Source organism: Centropristis striata, chromosome 3, assembly GCF_030273125.1.
Source record: "Centropristis striata isolate RG_2023a ecotype Rhode Island chromosome 3, C.striata_1.0, whole genome shotgun sequence".
Classification (NCBI taxonomy): domain Eukaryota; kingdom Metazoa; phylum Chordata; class Actinopteri; order Perciformes; family Serranidae; genus Centropristis; species Centropristis striata.
Genome location: NC_081519.1, coordinates 28,588,435 through 28,612,965, shown reverse-complemented (window position 1 = coordinate 28,612,965; position 24,531 = coordinate 28,588,435). Strand labels below are relative to the sequence as shown.

Below are 24,531 nucleotides of genomic sequence, written 5' to 3'. Positions count from 1 at the left end.
TTGATCACACTAGAGCACTCTGTGTAAACTGTGACAGCAGGAACACTGGGTTTGGATAAAAATATTTATTCATAGATATTAAATAGTTACAAAATAGAACACAAAGAGGCTGAAAAAAGTAAATTAAATTAATCTATAAATACATTTAACTGATTTCAAAGTTAATGGGTGCAAATAAACCAGAGATTAAGGAGAAGAGGCAACCTGGTCTCACAGGAATCCGTGAAATAGCCACGGAATCACTCAAATTTCTGTGAAACTGACACGGATTTTGCTACAATGCAAGTTAATGACATTCATATCCCGTGGCTATTCCAACATACAAAGTGATTATGTACATTCACTGAGTGAATATTTAGAAAATAAAACATATATTTCTCTCTAGAAATGTGATCAAAATCCATTTTTATGCAGAGACTAAATCAAAATATTGATTTTTTCACTAAAAATGAGAGAACTGTCTGCCATGTTTTTTGTTCTGACCGCCGGGACCTTAAAAGTCACGTGACTTGGAACAAACCAATAGGAAAAAATATCCATGGAATAGCCACGGGATATGACTGTCATTAACTTGCATTGTAGCGAAATCCGTGTCAGTTTCATGGAAATTTGAGTTATGCGAATCCGTGGCTATTTCACGGATTCCTGTGAGACCAGGTTCAGAAGAGGAATAGTAGCAGAGTGGTAGCTTTAGCTTATTTAGCATGAGATGAGCAGAGGGTTGATGGTGCCTCTCTGACAGCCTGCAGGTGTCAGACAGGCAGCTGTGTCCCTGCTCTCTCCTGCTTCATCATCTGCTCCGTTCACCAGCAGGTCCCTGGAGGACAGCCGGACACACAGGGCATCAGCAGCCTGCAGGACCTGAGCTGGACCTGGAAGAGAAAAACAACCAAGGATCATTGAAGCAGCAAGCAACACTAAAATATGAATAGTTTGATCAATGGAAGATGTAGGGTTGTCAAAAGTATCGATACTCAAAAAAGTATCGATACTAAAACGTTGTATCCGGATACAATACTCATTTTCAAAAGTATCGAGTATCTGAAGCTTGTTATCATAGTTGCAGTTTCTTTTTACACTGCAACTGTTTTTTATTATAAATATTTAACCTGTGGTTCTGTTCATTTTTACATGTTGCATTTTTCTTGTTAATAAAAATATTTCTGTTAAATTTTGGGGTCTTTGTTTTTATCCTTGTTGTATCAAAAATGGTATCGAGTATCAAATATTTTCCGGAGTATCGGTATCGAGTTGAAAATTTTAGTATGGTGACAACCCTAGGAAGATGTAAAACACACGTACCATCTCCACTCCGACTGCACACATCCAGAGTGTCCATCACGATCTTCCCCAGAGCCCCCCGGGACACGTTCTACACACACAGGGAAGAGTTTTACTTTACTTTGTTTTTCATTTAGATCATTCACTGTAAAAAAAATTAAACAATCGTTTTTACGGTAAAAAAACGGCAGCTGTGGTTGCCAGAACTTTACCGTAATAAATACGATGCAACTTTTTTAAATATTACGGTAAAAAGATATTAGCACTGTTGATTTCACTTTTAAGATTGCCATTTTATTCCATTTTTTACTGTATAAATAAAAGTTATTTTCCATCAAAAGAAACATATAATTGACAAGAAAATACTTAATGAATGAAAACGCATAAGTTAAAGATTTTACTATTAAATATTACAGTATATTTTTGTTAGAGATATGGTGTTTAGTACATTTAACAGTGAGAAAAAGTATTTTTTACAAAAGATAAATGCAAAAATGACAGTGATGCTTGTATATATATATTACATTAAATACATATTACAGTGTATTCTAAAGGGTAGCAATGTATTTTTCAACAAACAAAACGGTAAAAAACAAACTGTTTTGGCTGATATATACATTTACAGTGTTTCATTGTTACTGAAACTGAATTAACTCATTTATCATTTTACGGTCTTTTACTGTCATGGTTTAGCAGTTTTTCACCGTAAAATCTACAGACATTTTTTACAGTGTAGAAACAAACAACAGCATGAATTACATATGCTGCTCAAACAAAAACCTCACAGAATGTATGGATCTATTGAGTATGAAAGCCCAAAGTGTTCAATATTCAAAAGACAAATAAATCATTCTGAAATAAATAATAATATGAATGAATAATGTTAAATATATACTTGAAGTATTTAAAGAAATGGTTAAATGCTTTTCAGTGTTTTATACAGCTTATTTTTTATTTCACAATGTTAAACCTCAGAATGGCATTTTTCAAAAGTCTGTTTTATTTTGTAATGGTATCCAAGAAGACTTAAATTTAATGACACTTTATACTTCATAGTGTCACTATTCATAATGCATCTTCTTATTCACGCTGGTTCTAATAGTTTGGGATTTTTCATCAGTTTTAGTTTTAAGTTTAGTTTTAATGAGTTTTTAGAGTGTGTTTGCTAGTTTGAATTAGTTTTTATTTTTTGGAAAATGCTTAGTTTCAGTTTAGTTTTTATTAGTTTTAGTGTTAATTTTAGTTTTTTTGTAATGGGATATTTGTTGGGTGCCAGATTAAAAAAGTTACAATAAATGTTGCCTTTATTTCCTTTGTCTGATCCATCTCAGCCCCAATAAGTTTATTAAGTCATAAAACCAGATAGGTGAAATAGATTTCATATCAACCAAAAAGTTTTACGTATGAAAAAAGTTGACAAAGACGAAAATGAAGGACATTTTCACTATAATTTAGTTAATTTTAGTTAGTTTTGTAACCACAAAATACAGTTTCAGTTAGTTATCCTTTTTTTTTTAAACTCTCTTTTTATTTTAATTTCAGTTGACGAAAATGTTTTTTCAATTCTAGTTTTCGTTATTTCGTTATGTTTTTGAATAATAACCTTGTTCAGAGGGCAGTGACAACACCACTGTTGTGAAAAGTAATATTAATAATAAACACTAGATGGCAGTGAAGAGGTAGCTGTGTGTGTGTGTGTGTGTGTGTGTGTGTGTGCGCGTGCGTGCGTGCGTGCGTGCGCGCGAGCGTGTGTGTGTGTGTGTGTGTGTGTGTGTGAACCTTGTTGCGTAGCTGCAGCAGCAGTGTTAGAGCATCTGTGAATTTGTCCTCCAGCAAAGACAGACGTGTCTTCTCTTTGTCCTGCAGTCTCGTCTTGTCCTCCTCTTCCATAAGTCTCTGGAAAACAAATTAAAAAAATCTTAATAAGAGAGTTCCCAAAGTTGAATCTCTCAAAAAAAATCATTCATTCATTCATACAAAAAAATTACTATCAGAGGTAAATTTTCATCATCAAAACAAGTTTAAATGTGATATGTTTTTGGTAAAATAGTGAAATTATTCTGTTACCATATGGCCACTATATCCCTTTCATGCATTAATTATATAATATTCAATCAATGTGTTATATTCCTCTTTAGGCAGAGAAAATAACGCTTTATTCAAATCATTTCTCACATGTCCACTCAAGACAGGGAAAATATGTATTTAATAAACCAAAAGGACTAAAATTTTATTGATTGAAAATCCTACTTGCTATCAGAAATCAGTGTTAATAACAACTGGTGTTGTAGATATGTACTTTATTTAATTTTTTTGATTATTTACCTTATTTTCTGTTTAAGTTGTTTGACCTTTTCTCTGTAAATAAAAATAAAATTGTCCTCCAAAAGTGGGGGGTGGTGGTGGGTCAAAAAAAACAAAAAAGAAAAAAATAGAAACCAATACAACCGCAGTGCTTTTATTTTGAAGGCGATTTACGTATGTGCGTGAGTGCATAGGCACCTGCACAGAAATGTGTTCCACAAAAAACACTGAGTTACCTTGTTACCTTGTGAAAAACACTTTGCTTTTTGCATGAAATTGATAACTTGCTGATTTACTGCATAACATACGCTCTATATTTTTTTTGTGCTTTGAATGTATGTTGTGTTTAAAATAAATGTAAATATCTCATAAACGCAGTATAACTAAACACAAACACAATTTTCCAAAATACAATAATACACTAAAACAGTTGACCAAATCTACCAAAGCACTGACACACGATGTCTTCAACAGAAACATTTAGTCAGTCACAGCACAGTGTCATAAAAAACACTGACAACTGATGGAAGAACACAAACTCAATCACTTTGCATGAGTCAAATCTACTTTTTTTCCCTTTTTCTTTTACAATCAACAGATTATTGTATTGATCATACATGTAAATTAATGTTTGTGATGATGTTCTTCATTTTTCATTTGTTGGCCATGAATTTTGTTCCTTTTTTTGTACAACACTCAGTACAAAAAGTGACCGAGCCATGTCAGAGCAACTTTGCAGAATGTTTATGAAAGAAGACAGTAAATGACAGGATTTGCATTAAACACTTTACTGTATTGCAAATGAAAATGACTTACAGTAAAGTAAAGAGGGAAAAAAATCAGCATTTAGCTGTCATTCATTACTGTATTGTCAAATACACAAAAAGAAAAAGGAGCAGAAACTGTGATCAATGTAATCTTCAATCCATTAGTTTTGAACATAAGGTTTTCTGTTTTGACAAACTGTGTGAAAGTGATTGAAAATTCACCAGTTAACATCTACTGTTTTGCTCTTGATTGAGCTTGTGTGTAAAAGGAGTTAAAACTAATTTTAAACGTGTAAAATGTGTGTATTTTGTGTCAAAAGAAGAAGAATCGTGTTAATTGTATCGCCCACACAGGCTGATGTTGTGGTAACTGTATGAAGAGTTTTGGAAAAGCGTTAAAAGTATTGAACAACGGGTCATAGCGGTTGTAAAAAAACTGTAACAAGACAAATCAGATTTCATGTTTCTCTCTCCCACCTTTTCTTTCTCACAGCCTCTGCTCCCTTCTGGCTGCTCTTGGTGCTGTCCCCTCCAGCTGCAGCGCCCCCTGCTGTCCTTCAAAGTGCTGATCAGGCTGTTGTCCTGCTGGTGACTCTGAGAGACGAGCTGGAGGACGCCACGGCTCTGACATCTGGAGGAAGGGGAAGACAAGGTGACAGTTGGACTTTTGGAACAGAAAAACGTGTCCACAGTGGTTGTGTTTGTGATGTGAGCTCACCCTTCTCCACAGCCGTGCACTCGCTGCTTCTTCACCTCCAACAGGCAGCACTGTCCCGTCTCCCTGGTCCCTCTGTCCTCCTCCTCTTCATCAGACGCAGCCCTGCCTTCCACTGCTCTCTGCAGACACTCAGTCTCTGCACACAGTAGACGCACTGTCTTTACTTTGTCAAAGACATTTCAGTTCAGACTCCTCACATGATCACTGTCTGTTTGCCCTTTAGAGGTTCCTCACAGCAGACAGTTGACATGTCACGGCAGGAAGAGCAGCTCTAATTGATAACATTAAAAACGATTGCATTCCATTAAGGTGTCTGTTCCAGCGACACTTCAAAGAATATTACTGTTAACATTGTTTCATGTATGCTTTTGGTCTTTTACAAACAGAGCCGGCCCAAGCCTCCATGGGGCCCTAGGCAAAATTAGAATTTGGGGCCTGTAGAACCTGATAATGTAAAAAAAATCCCGATAATGTAATAACCCTGATAATGTAATAAAAATCTGCACTTGAGTCCATTGAAAATGTAATAAAACCTGATAATGTAATAACTTCCCGATAATGTAATAAAGTGCATTTCCCAATAACGTAATACATTTTTTACCAATAATGTAATAAAGTATAGCATTAATGGGAGGTTATTACATTATCAGGTTAGCCTTCATTTCGCAAGTCCTGATAATGTAATAATTTCCCAATAACGGGTCAAAAGTTAATAAACATTCAACTTTGACCTGTTGGTGGCGCTAGAGCTCTTGAGCTAGAGTTGCCTACACAGTATCACCACTTGAACCCAAGTAATGGGTGGTCTGCTGTTAAATTATTACAATATTGGGGTTATTACATTATCTGGAATTTATTACATTATCAGGTTCTACAGGGCCCTTTATTTCTGCCAATAATAGTGATTGTTGATCATTCACACACCTACTATGAACTCATTGCGACAGTGGCAGTGTTGTTTACATTATCCTATTGTCAGCCTGATATGTCTTTACACATTTAAGAGAGTGCCCCAGTTAATAACATAAATAATACCAATGCAATGATAATACAAGAATACCAATGATTAATGATGAATGATGTCCAGGGTGCCACATATTGTTTTTAATCTCAAATGTAGCACATTCAGCTCCAACAGCAACCTGGGGTTGATTTACACAACATTCCAAATGGTAAAGCATAGTATTTACTGTAAAATCGTATTTTTTTGCTTCAAAAAACTGCAACAGCAATGTGCAAAAAATCATGTGTTGTGTGAATTGCTGGTGTGTTGTGTGAATTGCTGGTGTGTTGTGATGAATTGCTTGTGTGTTGTGGTGAATTGCTGGTGTGTTGTGTGAATTGCTGGTGTGTTGTGATGAATTGCTGGTGTGTTGTGTGAATTGCTGGTGTGTTGTGTGAATTGCTGGTGTGTTGTGATTGCTTGTGTGTTGTGGTGAATTGCTGGTGTGTTGTGTGAATTGCTGGTGTGTTGTGATGAATTGCTGGTATGTTGTGATGAATTGCTGGTGTGTTGTGTGAGTTGCTGGTGTGTTGTGTGAATTGCTGGTGTGTTGTGTGAATTGCTGGTGTGTTGTGTGAATTGCTGGTGTGTTGTGATGAATTGCTGGTATGTTGTGATGAATTGCTGGTGTGTTGTGTGAATTGCTGGTGTGTTGTGATGAATTGCTGGTATGTTGTGATGAATTGCTGGTGTGTTGTCTGAATTGCTGGTGTGTTGTGATGAATTGCTTGTGTGTTGTGTGAATTGCTGGTGTGTTGTGATGAATTGCTGGTGTGTTGTGATGAATTGCTGGTGTGTTGTGGTGAATTGCTGGTAGTGTTGTGATGAATTGCTGGTGTGTTGTGATGAATTGCTGGTGTGTTGTGATGAATTACTGGCGTGTTGTGTGAGTTGCTGGTGTGGTTTACAAAGCCACCGCACTTTGATCATATAGAAATCATCAGTCATACATGCAAAATATAAAGGAAAATCTATATATTTTTTACTTATTTTCTCTTGGGGGCCCCCTAGTGGCCACGGGGCCTTACACAGTCGCTTAGTTTGCTTATGCCTTGGACCGGCTCTGTTTACAAAGCCTTAAATATAGCAACAACCCCTGACTAACATGTCAAACAGGCCAAAGTCTGTTGGAAAAGTTAATATGGAAAACTAGAGTCAGTTAGAACACACTCCTGATCCCTATTGTTCAGTGGTCCATCAGTTTTCACTCTCACCTGTCTTGTTAGAGGCGTCTTCTTCTCCAATTGGGTACGTTTGTTGATGGGCGGGACCAGGGATGCAGGTGCAGCAAGATCTGAGGGTGGCAAAGGTTACTCAGAAATATATCCATCAGTTAATGCTGAGGACAGAGGTTTCTTCGTTTGTTCATTGGTATGTGTCTGAACCTGGTATGTATTTAATTCACCAGCCTGGACCTGTCTAATGAAAGCTTTCCTCTTCCCACTGTGCTGACATCACAGAGTAGCATCAACACCAACAACCACAACAACTTCAACACACAAACCAACAAACTGATTTCCATGTGTGACACATCGTGCACTGACCACATTCAGCACAAACGCCTCCACCATTACCTGTTCACTTATTTCACGGATTCCTGTGAGACCATGTTGCTTTTGGAGACATGTCACACTACATGTGCTACGATCAGATGCAGAAAGGCTCCTGGTTTGGACCCTGAAACTCAGGGGGTCCTGATTCTCTAAATCCACTGGAGACTGGCTGCTGCAGTCTCTAAATCTTCTGCAGCCTACAAACTGTAATTTATCTGTCAACAACATGTTTGCTGATTACATAACTCACAGGGGAGGCATATGGTGCCACATTGTTTCTGTAGGGAAGCAGGACAATTTTCCAGTACTGTTGTTTCTCCAGTTGCAAAAATGTCCATGGTGCAACTGCAGGCTGGTAAGTGAGGTTTTTCACATTATATTACATTTGAGTCATTGTTATAATATTCAATAATATGCAAAATGTCTTGACTGCAGGAACTTTCCCAAGGAACCTTTAGAGGAACTCACTCTGTTTCCACCTCAGGACCAGGCTCTGAATTAAGTTCCAGGGATATTTTTATTTCTTGCGTGTCAGGGGGTTGTTTTATCTATAATGTACAGGAATTTCTTGATGGAAAATCATCTTTTGACACCATCAGAGCAGGTCTGAACTTTAACTAGTGGATTATGGGTGCACATGAAATGAATGTGAGTATTCTGCCCTACAAAGTCTAACTGCAGTAACTACGCAAAAGGTAAAACTGAGAAAAACTGCTTTAAAGTGTTTTAACTGGCCAGCCAAAAGGGTTATAGGTAGGTTAGTGATATGACACTTATTTCTACATGTATTGATGATTTTTATGCTGCAAAAAAAATCATCAATCATAAAGCTAGATAATAGTTTCCCTTTCAAATAAACTTATAATTTCTATAATTTTCATGTTTAAATTAGTATATATATATATATATATATATATATATATATATATATATATATATATATATATATATATATATATATATATATATCCAAAGCAGACCGTGGTAAGTACAATTACTGCTTGGTTTTGAGTTTGATTTTGTGGTTTTTATGTAATTATTTATCAGAAATAAAGCAAAACTGAAATCTAAAACTTTGTCTAAAAAGATAAAACAGACATCAAGGAGTTAATTTTGTTATAAGTGAGAGTATGGTCTGGCCACTATGGACGGTTATATGTTTGACATGAATGCAATGGTGTTTGTTCAAAGTTAACTCTTTTATCCCGCAATCAGACTGGATTGCGGGATAAAGTTTGCATTAAATGTAAGCACCACAAGATTCCAAAAACGATGATATTCTGTGTAAAACTTTCATAAAAGGAGTATGCCTTAAATGCAGATTGAGTGTATATATTTATATTCATATTTGCTTTTGTATTTGAATGAATTTAAGGTTTGCACATCATTTCAATCTGTTTTATTACAATTTTCAAACCTCCCAAATGTTTTGGATCAGGGTTGTACTTTCAACACTCACACACACTCAACACATTTAAACTGACAGACCTGTGTGTAACTAAAGCTGCTGGTTTCAGTGCTTCACATTTAAATCAGCAGAGCACAGAGGCAAATGATGTGTAAATGTGCTGACACAGTGTATGTACCTGTACTGGTGGAGTTCAGTCTCCAGTTGGCTGATCTGGGACTGAAGCTGTGGCACAGACTGCGCCTGCTCCTGGATCATACGCACCCTCTGCAGCCCCAGGCTCAGAGCCTCCCTGGCCTCCTCCGCCCGCCTCCTGATGGAGATCATCCAAGATCATCAAACCATTCTTCTAATATCTCTTGTTTGAATATTCTGTGATTCTGTCTCTGTTGTCTGTCTCTGTGGATGGGGGGCACTATCTGATTGACGTAGGTCCCTATCTATGCTGCGTAATTCACTAACTGTGTATGTAACCTCTCTCTATGCATTTATAGATAGATAGATAGATAGATAGATAGATAGATAGATAGATAGATAGATAGATAGATAGATAGATAGATAGATAGATGCTTTGATACAATGATCATGTGATAATATTGTTTTAAAAATATGATTAATCTAAATACATCCAAACTAAATACATTTATTTTATCTGCTTAAACTTTCTCTGTCCTACTTAGAGTAAGATTCTATTATCACAAAGATATATTTGATGTTTTATATTTTATATGGACATTGCAAAATCTGTGTCTCCAATAATATCTCTGCAAGTCATACCAAGGCAGGAGTTTGTGTTTTGAAATCAAATCAAATCAAATCAATTTTATTTTTATAGCCCATTTGCCTCAAAGGGCTTTACAGACTGTACATGGTAGGACACCGTCTGTCCTTAGACCCTCACAGCGGCCAGGGAAAAACTCCTTAAAAAACCCTTTTAACAGGGAAAAAGAAGAAGAAACCTCAGGGAGAGACAGAGGAGGGATCCATCTCCCAGGACGGACAGACGTCCAAAAAGTTTTGTTAACAGGTCAGGTCACAGACATGATGTGCTGAGCAGAAAGATAACTGTCTTCTCTGCTTGGTGACATGACGTGTCCACATATTGAATAAAACTGACAAATCAACAGATCGAGAGGAGGCACCTTCTGGAAGAGATCTACCTACATTCTTAGTAAACTTTGTCAGGCTATAAAAAAGGGTCCAAGGGAAAGTAGCTTGGTCCAGACTTCATGAACTGACCAGCCTTTTTGTGTAATCAGGGACGTGTAGATTGAACCCAGAGACTCTGTAAACTTGTTGTCGTATTGTAATAAAGTGAAGTTAAACTGAGAACTCAGACGTCTCCTGCTCATCATTCCCCATCAAACGATCGGCGCAGAAAAATAGGGGAGGACTTTTTGTTGGAGTCAGATCATTTAATTTTAAAGGTTTCCTCAAGGTTGTGTTTTTCTTTTAATGTAAAAAAAAACGTCTTGTCACAGCAAAATTTTAATCTGTGTTGGACTACAGAGATCTTTTGTACATGAATGCTGCTGCTCACTGTCTTAGAATGATTGATAGTGTTTATCATGCTTCTTTGAGTTCATTACTAACTGTAAGATGTCCACTCACCATTGTGAATTATACTCTCAGGTAGGATCTGGATCTTATTCTCTTCGTTCACAAGATCAGTTGTTGCTTTCTGTCCCTTCTGCTCGTACAGAGTTAGCGTAAAGGGCATTTGTTTATCTGCACCTTATGCTGGAATATGCTACGAAAGGCTGGAAACTAACTGATTTAATTTCTTTGAGCACTTTTAAATCCAAACTGAGAGTTATTGAAGCCAATTCCACAATATGCACTTGTTTCTCATAACGCATTTAAGGTCTGTGTCTTATGTAAATATGTAACTGTATTTTGTGTTTGCTGCATCTTGGCCAGGGCTCCCTTGAATAAGAGGTTCTTAATCTCAATGGGATATTTCCTGATTATGTAAAAAGGTTTAATAAAAAAAATGCATTTCTCAACACTCTCCATTCTCCTGTTCAAACATCATCCAGCTAACTTCACAAACCTGATCTGAGCATTCTCCTTCCTGAGTGCCGACTCCACCCCGTGATTCTTGCGCACCTCCTGGTACGCCCATCGCAGCTCCTCCTCCAGACGCTCATTAAACTTCATGGCCTCCTCCAGCTGCCCGTCACGAGAGGAGCGGATCAGCTTCAGCTCCCTCACCAGGGGGTCCCTGATGTCACGTTTCCTCGCCACCCTCCTCGCCGCGTCTCCAGCACAGCTGCTCTGTCCTTTTATTCTTAATGTTGGTACCAGTTTCCCCTGTCTGAGGGTGATGGAGGATGTGGGAGAGGAAGCTGTGGAGGTGAAGCCGGATGGAGAAGGAAGGGTGCGGCTCTTCTCCCGTCTGAGCGCCACCTCCAGGGCCAGGCAGCGAGCGTCGCTACCCTGCAACGCCGAGCGGAGGTCCTCCACCAGCTCTCTCAGAGCTGCTACCTCATCTGGAGGAGGAAGAAGAAGAAGAAGAAGAAGAAGAAGAAGAAGAAGAAGAGTTAAACATAGATCAGGGACACAGAAGAGTATTTAACCCTCTGGAGTCACCAAAAGCTCCAAATTATGACTTCTTCATCACATCCAGACTAGAAAACAAAGCAGCGTGGAGCCCTACTGTAAATTTACCTCTAAAGTTCTGGCTGTAAACTGTATGAGGCCAGTTTCAGTTTGATGATGATATACCAAGTAAAACTGGAGACAAGCTCAAATATATTTAGTATAAAATGATAGAACTGGATGTAACCCTCTTATGTTATATTTGTAACCTTTGTTCACATTTGCAACATTTCAAAATTCTTTATTGAGCATGATAGTGTTTTGAAAGTAAAAAAAAAAAGATTCAAAATCACATTTTATGTTGGACTAAAGGACTAAAAAAGACACAAAATGACCAAAAAAAAAGAAGAAACAAAAGACACAAAAAGACACAAAATGACCAAAAAAGACACAAAATGACTAAAAAAAATACACAAAATGACAAATTGTTACGCTAAACACACAATACACAAATAAAATAGAGTTCCACTAGAAATAAAAACCAGAGTTGGATGACAAACAATCACAAGATCACATTTATGTTGTTTTTTCTTTGTTTCTTTTTGGTTCAAAATGTTGATCCAGTAAGACAGAATAAAAAATCAATTATTATTAGGTCATATAGGTGAGGTTGTGCTGGGAAAAAAAAATACCAACATGGCATTTAAACATTTTTAAGTGGTGTATACAGGCAGGATTAAAAAATGGACTAAATAGCCCAAGACTCCATAGAGTTAAACCTCTGAAGTCCAGGATATTTTGGTTCATATTTGTCAACTTCCTATGCATTAATTTCCGTCTCTGTTTAGCATCTTTCAGTCTGTTCTTACATCACATGCATGGCTCTTTTTTCTCCACACAAACATCAGTCAGATTTTTCATTTTTTCACAAGCTATGTTTATTGAATATTTACCCAGACAACTTTGTGACCTCCAAAAATGAAAAATCTTCACTCAATATTTGTTTTCTGGAAGCTAAAAGATGTATAGCCTGCTCATGGAAAAGGGATAAACCTTGTACGACTTCACAATGGTTAACAGGGATGTCTTTCTACTTGGCTTTAGAAAAGATAAACTACACCATGAAAAACAGGCTTGACAACTTTTGGAAAATCTGGAAGGTTTTCTGTAATTTCCTTGAGAAAAATGATATTGAAGTAGAAGGCTGGAAGGATGAGCTGAACTGAAGATTTATTTATCTTTTCATTTTATCTTGATTTAGTATACACATTTAGAGCTTCACAGACATGTTTATGTATCTGTGTGTGTGTGTGTGTGTGTGTGTGTGTGTGTGTGTGTGTGTAGATATATGCATTTATGCATTTATTTATTTATTTTTCATTTATTTAACTTTCTACCACCATGGTTTTTTTTTCAGTTTATTTATTTATTAATTTTACTTTCATCATTATTATTGCTTTCATTATTGTTGTTGTTTTCTTGTATGTGCCTTCTTGTTCTATGTTGTTCACCGTTTGTAAATTGACAAAATGTGCAATAAACATATGTTTAAAAAAACCACTGCTTACACATCGACCCATCAATGTAAACTAATGTCAGATACAGAATAATAATATATGAGTATCAAGGGGCTCTGTTGTATCTGTAAGAGAATGAGAGCAGGTGGTGCACGAGATGTTGAAGAATAAATCAGCTGTGAGATCCCACAAAACAAAGTAGTAGGAAAGGTTAAGTGTTCAGATAAAATCAGCTCAGGTAATCGGTACTTAATTGCTTCCTTCCTCTGTCACCACACTGTCTCAGTCTGTTATTAGCCTCTGTGTATTCAGTGAATAATGAGCAGATCAGACAATGAGATCAGATGTGCAGTTCAAACAACAGGGTCTAACTCAGGGATGTGCAACTGGAGGCCCGGGGGGCGCATACGACCCGCACCCTCACTTGAAGTGGCCCTCAGTACAACTACATGCATTTGAGCATTTGAGCATGAAATCTTAAAAGTAATGTGTTAAAATGCGCAAAATTACTTCTTGCAATTAATGTTGGTCTGCTGTTCTTGCACTGATAAAAAAAGAAATCACAGTAAGTGGTTATTTTTTATTTTCTTCAAACCCTTTGTATTCCTATTTATACTGTTATACATGCATTTGAGCATGAAATATGTTAAGTTACTGCACTGTAAACATATTTAAAATTGCAGTTTCATCATATCTGGTTAAGTGCACGGTCCTATATGTGGCCCTGTGGTAGTGTTGATGAAAAACTGTGGCCCCCTCCACCATTTAAGTTGCCCATCCCTGGTCTAACTGAAAAAGTCTCCATAAACTGGCACTAAAATAATTTAATTTAATTTAAATACTCTGTGATCACGGGACACATTTCAGCACCGTACCTGTCTCTCGGTCCTCTGCTGTCCGCCCTTTAATGAGTCTGTTGACGGGTTGCTTCTGATCCTTCGCCAGATCAAAACTCACACATTTCCTCCGTCTGACACGCGGCCACCGGAGCCGGATCTGCCGCTCCACCAGCTCCGTGTCCTCAGTAACGGGCAGGCGCCAGGCGCTCTCCCCGGTGCCTCTCCGCGCACTGCGCACACGGAAATACCCACAGAGCCGTGAGTGGAAGTCTTTAAAGGATAGCTGGCAGGGTAGCACAGAACAAACATCCTTAAACTCTTCTTCATCTTTTTCTCCGTCTCCTGTTCCTCCTTTCATTGTCCTCTTTCCTTTCTCCGCTCCGGTGAGCCCCAGCACGGCGCACAGGGCGGTGAAATCTTCCGCCGACACCGTATCGTCCCGGTTGGGGTAGGCCAGGTGGTGGAAGACCTCCTGCAGGTATTGGTCTATCCCAGTGGCCAGGACGACGATTTCGTTCTCCACGCCGGGATCAGGGCAGTGGTGGTGGGCCAGGGCGCTCCGGAGCCACTCGCTTTTACGCGCTGCACGCAGAGAAGGCTGTGCGCGCGGTAGACCCAATGCGGTGCGCTCCATGACTGCACATAAACTACTTTAGTTCTCCTTCTCGATCTAATCAAATAAAATCAGATCAAGGGGATCAGCATCGGATATTATTTCAGACCACAATGACGCGAAACCCGGTGTGGTTTGACGCTGCGTAATTCCCTGGAAACTTCACTCTGGAATCCTTCCTGGCGCATCAAGTCAAGATCTGATCCCCTCGGGTGAGAAAAAAGACACACTGTACCGACTCCACCCTTGTGTGTGCGCACTCTGACCGCATGCATGTGTGTGTGACTGTAGCAGTGAGGTGCTTTCATCGCTGACAGTCTGTTATGAAAGAAAGTGAGGGAAATTTTGGTTCTGTGTTTGTTTGATGTCCATAACAAATATATCATATATCTATTGCCAAAACAGTTTGCAAGCCATATCTATCTCATAGTGTTTCTCATAGTTGTTTTGTCTGATAAATGATCAGATTAAAACACAGTCTTCGTGCCATACTAGTGAGGTCTTCATGTAAATGATATCATTTGCAGAGACTTGGGGCATTTTGTGGTAGCAGTCATCCAGCGACAAAAGCAAACCACAACAATCCAGCGTGAGTCATGGTGGGTTTCAGTTTACACCTTTACCAGAATAAATCTTAAGTGCAGCTGACTCACTGCCTGTGTGGCAGCAACAACAAGACGTTCAAATGTGTCCTGATCCTCTCACCAACACCAGGCACGCAGACACTCACCTGCAAGTCAAAAATAAAGTTGTTTCCAAGGAACTAAGCAGCGGAAATACCTTTCCCCACCCTGACCACCACTTGTCACACACCTGACAGCAGTAACAAAGAGAGTGTCTTGATTACACTCACCTAGGCATGACTGGACCATACCACACACATTACACACCCGCTACACTCCACTGCTGCACCTAACTACAGGATAACAGTCATTCAGAATTACTGCAAAACTGCTTAATTGGCAGAAAATTAATCATTGAACTATTTAAAGCATTTATGAAACAGGTGACTAAAGCATGGAAACAATCAAATACATCAAAATTAAGAGCATGAGTATTAACAGCAGAACAAAGTTTAGAGATGGAAAGACTACTTTTTAGAATATAGGGAACAAATACATAATTGCAATAAGTTATACTGTAAAGAAAGGCTGATAAAAACAGTGGAAATATTTAATCAAATTAAGGAGATGAACTAAATGGTCCCCACCCCAACACTAACACTCACATGCATACACACACACACACACAGAGAGATACATGAACACGCATACATGCACCACCCCTTATTTTCTCATTAGTCTATTTTAGTTTATTCTATTATTTTATTATTTTTTAGTTTTTTGTTTTTGCTTCGCCCCGAGCACTACTGTTATACTGTGGATTTCTTCTTCTTCCTCTTCCGGACGCAATTTCGTCCCGCTACTAGTCCTACAACTTGAAGAGTTGCAGGACAAATTATATATCAAAACGTGCGATTTGATCGGGATCGGTGTGCTATTACTTTTCTCTAAAGAATACGAATTTTTCGCTGCCCAAAATTTTGCATTGAATTGCATAATTTCACCTAGAGACTCCATTTAAACTTTAAACAGTAGACACAAGTCTTGTGTATCGGTGTATTAATCCACATTTCGATAGGTCATATAGTTTTTTTATCAATCCCTGTTCAATGACCATGATCATTTTTGGAGAAATTCTGAGATTATAATGGGTGTGTATTGCACGGAATGTTCGTGTCACAGTGTGTGATGTCACCGCTCAGAGTGTAGAGGGAGAGAAAAAATTGTCAAAAAATAAATTTGAAAACTGCGCTCCAGGCCACAAATTCCACTCTACTGATATAATTTATAGATAGAAACGTAGGAAAATTTGCCTTCTCACTCACAATCCTCTGGTAAAGCTGTCAGAGTTATAGTTTGGGCGTACGACGCACAGATGTGCCATCAACACGCATCAACAGCCTCATTGGCTCCCATATTAAAAATGTGAGCCAATTAAAAGTTTTTTTAGATCGCTCTAACAAAGCTATTTTTTCATTTTTCTTTAAAAAAACATATATAGACGTTCAGGAAGAACTCAGGACGCTCAAAGTGAAGTCGGATCAATGATAGGTATTATGGTTTTGCCAAAAATGCTTTCTGTTCGAGGACAGAAATTGCAGTCTGTCCACCTCTGCTTTCACTGGAACAGGTGCCAGTTAATTCTGTTGATTGCTTTGATCTGATTGCCTTTGATCTTTGATGTGATTACAGTTACAGATACACACACACACACACATGCGCGTAAACGCGCACACTCCTCACACATGCATACACATGCTTCAAGCACACACGTGCACGCACACGCACACACACACACACACACACACACACACACACACACACACACACACAGGTTACTTTATGCGATTTTCGCTACACACACACACACACACACACACACACACACACACACAAATACACTTACTCTCTCACACACACACACACACACACACACATTTTGAGGTTAAAGGGCATAGTTTGAAATCTCTGAAGAATCTCATCATAGTGTACACACACCGGCAGTAGCCCCCGTGGCCCTTTCAAAATTTCCCCAGAGGAAATTTTCTAGTTTACTTTGCAATATTGTACCTTGCAAGTTTTTCCTTTTTTCCAGGTATTCACAAAGAAAACGAAATGACTGATTATGTTTGTGAAGGTAAGAAACCTTGCAATAAAGTATTAAATGAAGTAAAAGGCAGAATTGTTGCAAAATTGTGAGGATTTGCTGCTTTGATGAGTTTTTACTCTACATCCGATATATTTGGGTGTTTGTATTGTTATGTCACCTTTTGCTCTGAGAACATTTTTGTTATTTTATGACCTTTTATATACAAGGATGACATACACAGACGTAAATACAGAAGGAAAGCTGAGATTCATGTAACAATTGATAGTCAAAGCATTGTGATTGTTTTGGGTGCGCAAACTGCACTCTAAAACATTTCAAGTCAGTTAAACTTGCAAATTAAAGTTCACCTGCTTGTTGGTCAAAATGATCAGATAGCCAACAAAATGAGTAACTGTAAGTTTTACTTTCCCGCCTTTTTCCTCTCCTTTTTTCTTTAATGATGACTTACAAACCCAAGTTTGATCAGCACATACGAATCTGACAAAATTCTCAAATAATCAACACAATAAATAACTGTAAGCAATACTTTATAAAACGTGTAAAGTTGAGTTCAAAATACAAAACTTGTAAGAGCTCTTTGTGTTAAAGAGAGGTAGCAAGAGGACATAATTAAACGAGGCTGCAATGTTTTAGAGTGTGGACATTTTATAGATCAACAAATATATATAAAAAGTCACTGACAGATAATTTGATTATGAAAATAATTGATTTCAGCCCCATGCTACCACATTACACTTCTTTAACCCTTAATAGGGCACTCATTGAAATACTTGCAAATTCCAAATTTCAACCCTAGAGAATATTGGAGGATATTGCATACAACCAGAATGTGTAAAAAAAACATATGGACCCGGGGGAGGGAGGTAATATTTTGAGAAAAAAGTTTACGAGATTAAAGTGGCAAATCTACGAGAAAAAAATGTGCAGATTTATGATATTTAAAGTAGTGAATCTGGGAGAAAAAAGCTGCTTTTTCCCACTTTTTTCTCGTAAATCTGTGACTTTTTTCGTGTAGTTTTGCTACTTTAAATCTCTTAAATCTGCGACTTTTTTTCTTGTGGATTTGCCACTTTAATCTAGTAAATTTGTAACTTTTTTCTTGAAATATTACCTGAAGTTACCAAATGTAGTTCTTCGCCCGATAAAGGGTTAAAATGGGTATATATTACATCCTGACTCTGGGCTGGGATTGGCTACAAACAGCCCTCACCTCTGATGTCACAAACAAACAAGGAGGTGTTGCTGAGCAGACGTAGTAGAAGCTAACAGCAACAGTGCTGACAGAGCTGACCTGGGGCGGAACATGACGCCCTCACAGCCCATGTTTGACCTTATCAGAGGTAAATGAGCAGAACTGCTCTCCTGTGCACACCCTGCTCAGGTAGTGCTCAGCTCACAGCAGCAGCCATAAGCTAGCACACACAGCTAAACTAGCAACCAGAACAAAGTACAGAGAAGCTTTGATTCCATCTCACACACTGTAAAAAATATTTGTAGAAATTACAGTAAAACTCTGTCAAATTGCATGAGAAATAGGGCGTAATATAAAAAAATCACCATAATAGACACTTTTAATTACTGTAAATCAAAGAATAGTACAAAACTTTTGAAAACACACAGTTTTACTGTAAAAATATAAAAATGGTTGTGTAAAATTAATGGAGAAATACCATAATGCCACAAGGACACAATTACCCTAAAATAAAGGGACTTCTAAATTAGTTTTTGCTGATATTTACATTTAAATTTACAGAAGAAAACTCACTGTATTTTTTTTACAGTGAAGTTCAGGCAACCACAGCTGCCGGTATTTTACTGTAAATTAAACAGATTTTTTTTACAGTGTAGACTTAAAATTGAAAATTGAATATCACAGTAGTAGATGCTTTTAATTACTGTAAATCAAGGAATAGTAAAAAAACAACAACAACTTTTAAACTGTAAAAAAACCACACAGTTTCTTTCTTGTAAAATTAAAGGAGAAATGCCATATTTTCACTAGGACACATTACCCTAAATATAAAGGGAAATATTCAGTCAAAATTACAGTTTTTGATAATATTTACATTTAAATTTACAGTGGAAAACACACTCACTGTATTTTTTACAGTGAAATTTTGGCAACCACAGCTGCTGGAATTTTACCGTAAATTTAACAGATTTTTTTTTTTTACAGTGCAGAGGGAGCGTGACTTCATTATCTGGTCAAGACGCCATTACTCCTCTGTATCTTTTTATAGCAAATAGTTGTTTGCTGCTGTATCAATGTTCTGAATGTCATATATATCACCTGCACCACAGTATACTGCATTCATAGCTGTACCAAATGCAGTAAACATGCATTTATCTCCTTTTTTAATGAAAAAATCTTAGCATTCTACAAACCTTTCTGGTGGCCGATCAGGAAGGTTTTTACTGTCCATGAAAACTCACAAACATGGGAACATGTACAGAATAATTCTAGATGAATGTTTTACTTTTTTCACCTTTGCACTCGCCAATGTAGTGGCTAGCAGATGAATCATGTGAAGTCACATGAGCTTGCAGAGGAAAACCAGAGATATTGTTGAGTCTTTGTTTTGGTTTCCAGCACTAATCTAAATATGATTGAACTGCAGCGCTGGTACTGACTCATCTGGGACTTTTACCTTTGGAAAGGTGTGTGAGTGTTGTTTCAGCCCATGCTACTTCAGGCTACTTCACCAAGACAGACGAATGAAGTGTCCTGAAGATATAAAAGACATGTGGGGGCAGGCAGAGCTTAGGTCTGTGACTTGGAAACTATGTTTTTGCTTCGAGGGAAAAATATGCGATAACACATTCAAGGTCAAGGTATGCACTATAGCCATGGATACACATATTATTTTATTTAATGCGCTAAATAAACATAGGTGGTGTGTATCCTGCAGCAACCATTAGCTATTTGTTTTAGGAATCTTCAATTTTTGGGAAAATAATGGTATGGTTTTCCATTTTCATGTGAATTTATATCAGCTGGAAAGTTCTATTCTCCAAGGAAAAGTAGAAGTTAAGCCACGTTTTATTGTTGATATAAATATCCAAAAAAAAGTATACTGTGTAAAACATTAATATAACAAAATGTATCAAATAAGTGTATTTATGAAAAGATCATCAGTGTGGACAAAATAAATATACTGTGTTAGTACCGTTTTTTCCTGTACCAAAGTATTATCAAATGATTCTGTTTTATGTTTTGCTCCTAACTTTTATAGAATTGGGGTGGTACAAACCTGCACACACACGCACACACTCGCATACACACACACACACACACACACACACACACACACACACACACATACATACACACTGTACAGTTGCTGCTGTTGTTACTGTAGGCTGTTCAACAGTCATACCTGCAACCACACATCCATTCCCAGCGGCAGATTTTTTTTCCTTTTGCAGATCTGTCTTCACTTGAGGTAAAGGATCATTCAAGTTGCAGTATGTGAGACCCTCCCTCTGTCAAGACTGCTATTTATTGGAATTAAGGCTCTTGTTCCTCCATCAAAATGCATCTAAAAAGAGCACAGGCTTACATTAATCACATAATAGGTGTTTTGGTTAAGGTAAAAACTCTCCTTATGTGTCCTGCCTATATGTGTGTGTTTGTGTGGGGTAACTACAAGTTAATGTGCAGCTCAGTCCTGCTGTCGTGCTGCCTCCCTCTGAGAGTCAGTAGTCCAGCTGCTGCCTGCTCAGGCTCAAAGAAAAGGACCTGATCTGAAAATGAAAGGATGGGTAGGCAAGACGAGAGGGCTGTAAATAAAGGAGGGGGTGGAGTTGTGTGTGTGTGTGTGTGTGTGTATGTATGTGTGTGTGTGTGTGTGTGTTCATGCATGCATGCCCCGAATGTCCTGTTGTTCACCTCTGAGAGGAGGAGTGAGGCAGTATCAGTATTGATAGCAGTTGGGTTAAGGCTTTGTGTTGGCTGCCATATGCTCCTCTGAGGGTCAACAAAAAGACAAATACACTCCCAACACACGCACACACACACACGCACACACACACACACACACACGCGCGCACGTAGCACCTCTTTGAAGTGGTGACACTGACCGATATTCTGTTAGTTGACTGAGGACTCGCCCTGGTTTAACCCTGCAGGGATGTGAAGGTCTCTAAACGTGAGGTCACACATATTAACCTATTTGTCAGCTTTTGGTCGTCCTCTTACTTCTTTGTTGTTCTGTGACCATTTCCTGTCAGGGCATGCAGGACTGAGCCACATGTCAAGGACACATGTCTGTGGCTGCACAAAGACACAGATATACACAAAGTCTACAGTCTAGTTAGTGGATACAGTGTCTCTGTTGTATTATTGTGTATTGTATTCATTTGGTTCAGTGTTGCAGTTGTGACAAATAGTCAAATCCTGTACATAATGTGGGCCACCTGGCCCAGTTGGAGTTGAGTTCTGCCCAACAGTTGAAATAAGGAGTTAGAACCAGTTTAAGTATTTTATTTATCCACGTGTGTGGTCTGCTTCTGCTGGAGAATCCTCCTTTTTCTCCTCTCTTCCCGTGACTCTGCTTAAGAGAGCTCATATAGGGCAGTCCATCTGTGGCTGCTTCCCCCAGCATCAATTAAATGTGCAGCTCACCTGTTGCTGCTCACCCAGGCTGTGAGCAGGTCGCTAGGAAAATACTTGCCCTCACTTATCTTTCCCAGTGGCAAGAAAGAAAGAAAGAAAGAAAGAAAGAAAGAAAAATACAGTCTAAAAGGATGAAAATATAATATCTATCAAATAATTAGACAAACAACTAACAGTTTTCCTCTGAATTGCACCAAATTACTTTTGGCCTTTTTTTTTTCTCTTCTTCTCTTCTTCTCTTCTTTAACATATAGCACTCCTGTAGCAATGACAGTTGGCTCTTAAAGTTATGTACTTACTTGATTCCTGTGGTCTATGTCTAGTACCCTCAGGTTAAATGCACTTATTGTAAGTCGCTTTGGACAAAAGCGTCAGCTAAATGACATGTAATGTAATGTAATGTAGGGGCAGCAGAAACAAGCTTTAAACACACAGAGATTATAAATTGATATTAGACTATTAAAAAAACAGTTGCCAATTTAAACATATATTGGATATAGACTAACTTGCGTTAATATTTATGTCAACCTGAAAAATTGAAGTCTAATTCACTCTTCTTTAAGCAGCCCAGTCACCAGCCAAAATATTTGTATTTTAAATTTCCTGCAAACCACAGGTCTGTTGATCTAAAATAGGAGGCTGATGGCACAAACCAACCAACCAACAAACCAACCAACCAACCAACCAACAAACATCCAACCAACCATCCAACCTACATACCTACCTACCTACCTACCTACCTACCTACCAACCAACCAACCACCCACCAACCAACCCAGGGCTTTGAACCAGGAGTGCAGTGTGTGTACATGTTGTTTAAAGTTATGTCTACGATGAATGAACCCATTTCTTTTTACCTGACCTTAACCAAATGGTTTTGGTGCCTTACTGAACCAAAGTGTTTAAAAGAGTAATCCTCATGATTACAACATGGCCGTCACATGTTTGCAATATGTTTAAAGCAGTGGCCGTTGTGTGTCACAATGAGAATGGGTTGCAGGCGTTCAAAAGCATTCAAATTAATCACATTTGTGGTTAAAAAATATTGGGATTTTATGTTATCTGTTTTTTGCAACAACAAAAAAACCCAATGGCAACATTTTCTCTGGCAACTGTATTGCTTTTAACTCTTGTTTGGTCTCTACCATCTCCTGGGCTAACTATCAGCAGCTAAATGCTCCATATGTCCACCAGCTAATGTCTGATGTTGTCTGTCTGCTGCTCAGCGCTGAGACAGTGCACAGCTATTTCCCCTATAAACAGCTCCCTGCTGGGCAGTAATGACACCTATAGCATCTGGTGAACCCCATGGTTTAAGTTTTAGGTTCCAAAGTTTAATGCAATACATTCAATTTTGATCTACATGTTCACTGTATTTACGATTTCCCTTGATCAGATAAGTCAACAGCGGTTTCTCAGAGCCACAACATGTTTCTGAACATGTAATGCAGCTCTATTCTGTGGTTGAACAAACATTCTTTTGTCAGCAGTGCATTAGCTTTGAGTGCTTCGGTGATCTACTTTATGTGCTCAGGTGTGGTTATCTGAAGTATCTGGAGTGGGACAATCACTGACCTAAATCTCTGACACACACTCTGAAATGTTAAGCAGACTTTAAATAAGGCAGCCAACATGGGAACGAGTGGGAAGAGATAGGAGAGAGGGAAAGAATGGAGAAAATGGCATAAAAGAAAGAGGGAAAGGCCATGATGACAAAAACAAAACAAAAAGCTCTGGCAAAAAGGACACCACACAAAGCAAAGAACAAACTAAGGTTACTATAACTTAAAAAAGCCTTTTATTAATTTTACCACATCGCCTACTTTTAGCATGTCTTTACTGTCCTATCTAATTTGCACTGGGGGCAGGTGGGTGGGGGGAGGGGGAGGGGGTGTACATTTTTTGTGTGTGTGCTTGTTTCTGTCTTGTATGCTTGTTTTACTTGCTGTGCAGCACTTTGTAACCTTTTGTTTTGAAAAATAACTGTGTAGGACATGCTTACTTTTATGTCATGCACTTACCCAGTGTGACCCTCAGTGAATTCTAAAGACTCTATTGGAGTGGCTTTGAAATTTCAATAAAAAGTTAACAGTCCATTAATTTATCATTTGAAATGAAAAGGAAGTGACAAACAACAGTGTTTTAGCTTCTATTAGCAAGCTAGGTAGTTTTAGTTTAATAGCACATGTAGGCCTACCGTTTACCTAATCTCTGCACTCATCAACCAGCAGGCAAAAACCTACCTCTACCAAACCTGCTGTACATGACCTATATAGCACTACCCAGCATTCATGCTCTTTTACGGTGTGAAAGAAGTGTACTTGGGGCCATTAAGGCTAAGTCCTTGTCACAGCGGACCCAGGTTTGAATCCAGCTTATTTTCCTTTGCCGCATGTCCTCCTCTCAGTCTCCCCCTTCCATTCTCTCTGTCAATATCCAATAAAGCTGAAAAATTACAAAAATATATATTCGTAAAAAAAACTTTCATCCATAATCAGTGGATGATGTTACAGTAGCCCAGGGGTCGGCAACCTTTACTAACTAAAGAGCCATTATTGGCCAAAAAAAGAGAACAATATCATAATGGAGGGGCCGTATGGGCCATAATGCATCCTTCCCTCTCACAAAGGAACAAGGTAATTTTTTAAAATCTTGTTAAGAAACAAATAATTGTTAGTGCACTCTGCTCGGGCCAGTTC

General features: G+C 38.3%; 1 protein-coding gene across 1 annotated transcript; it reads right to left on the bottom strand.

Annotated features, from left to right (window-relative positions):
- Window positions 1-76: 76 nt before the first annotated feature.
- Window positions 77-14,693, bottom strand: si:ch211-112f3.4 (EF-hand and coiled-coil domain-containing protein 1). The gene is made up of 9 exons (XM_059329826.1): window positions 13,968-14,693; window positions 11,088-11,526; window positions 9,213-9,347; window positions 7,288-7,367; window positions 5,071-5,206; window positions 4,830-4,983; window positions 3,061-3,177; window positions 1,303-1,372; window positions 77-872 (listed from the first exon to the last, which is right to left on the bottom strand). The coding sequence occupies exons 1-9, from the start codon at window positions 14,563-14,565 to the stop codon at window positions 700-702; spliced, it is 1,902 nt and encodes a 633-aa protein (XP_059185809.1). The 5' UTR covers window positions 14,566-14,693; the 3' UTR covers window positions 77-699.
- Between the last annotated feature and the right edge of the window lie 9,838 nt (window positions 14,694-24,531).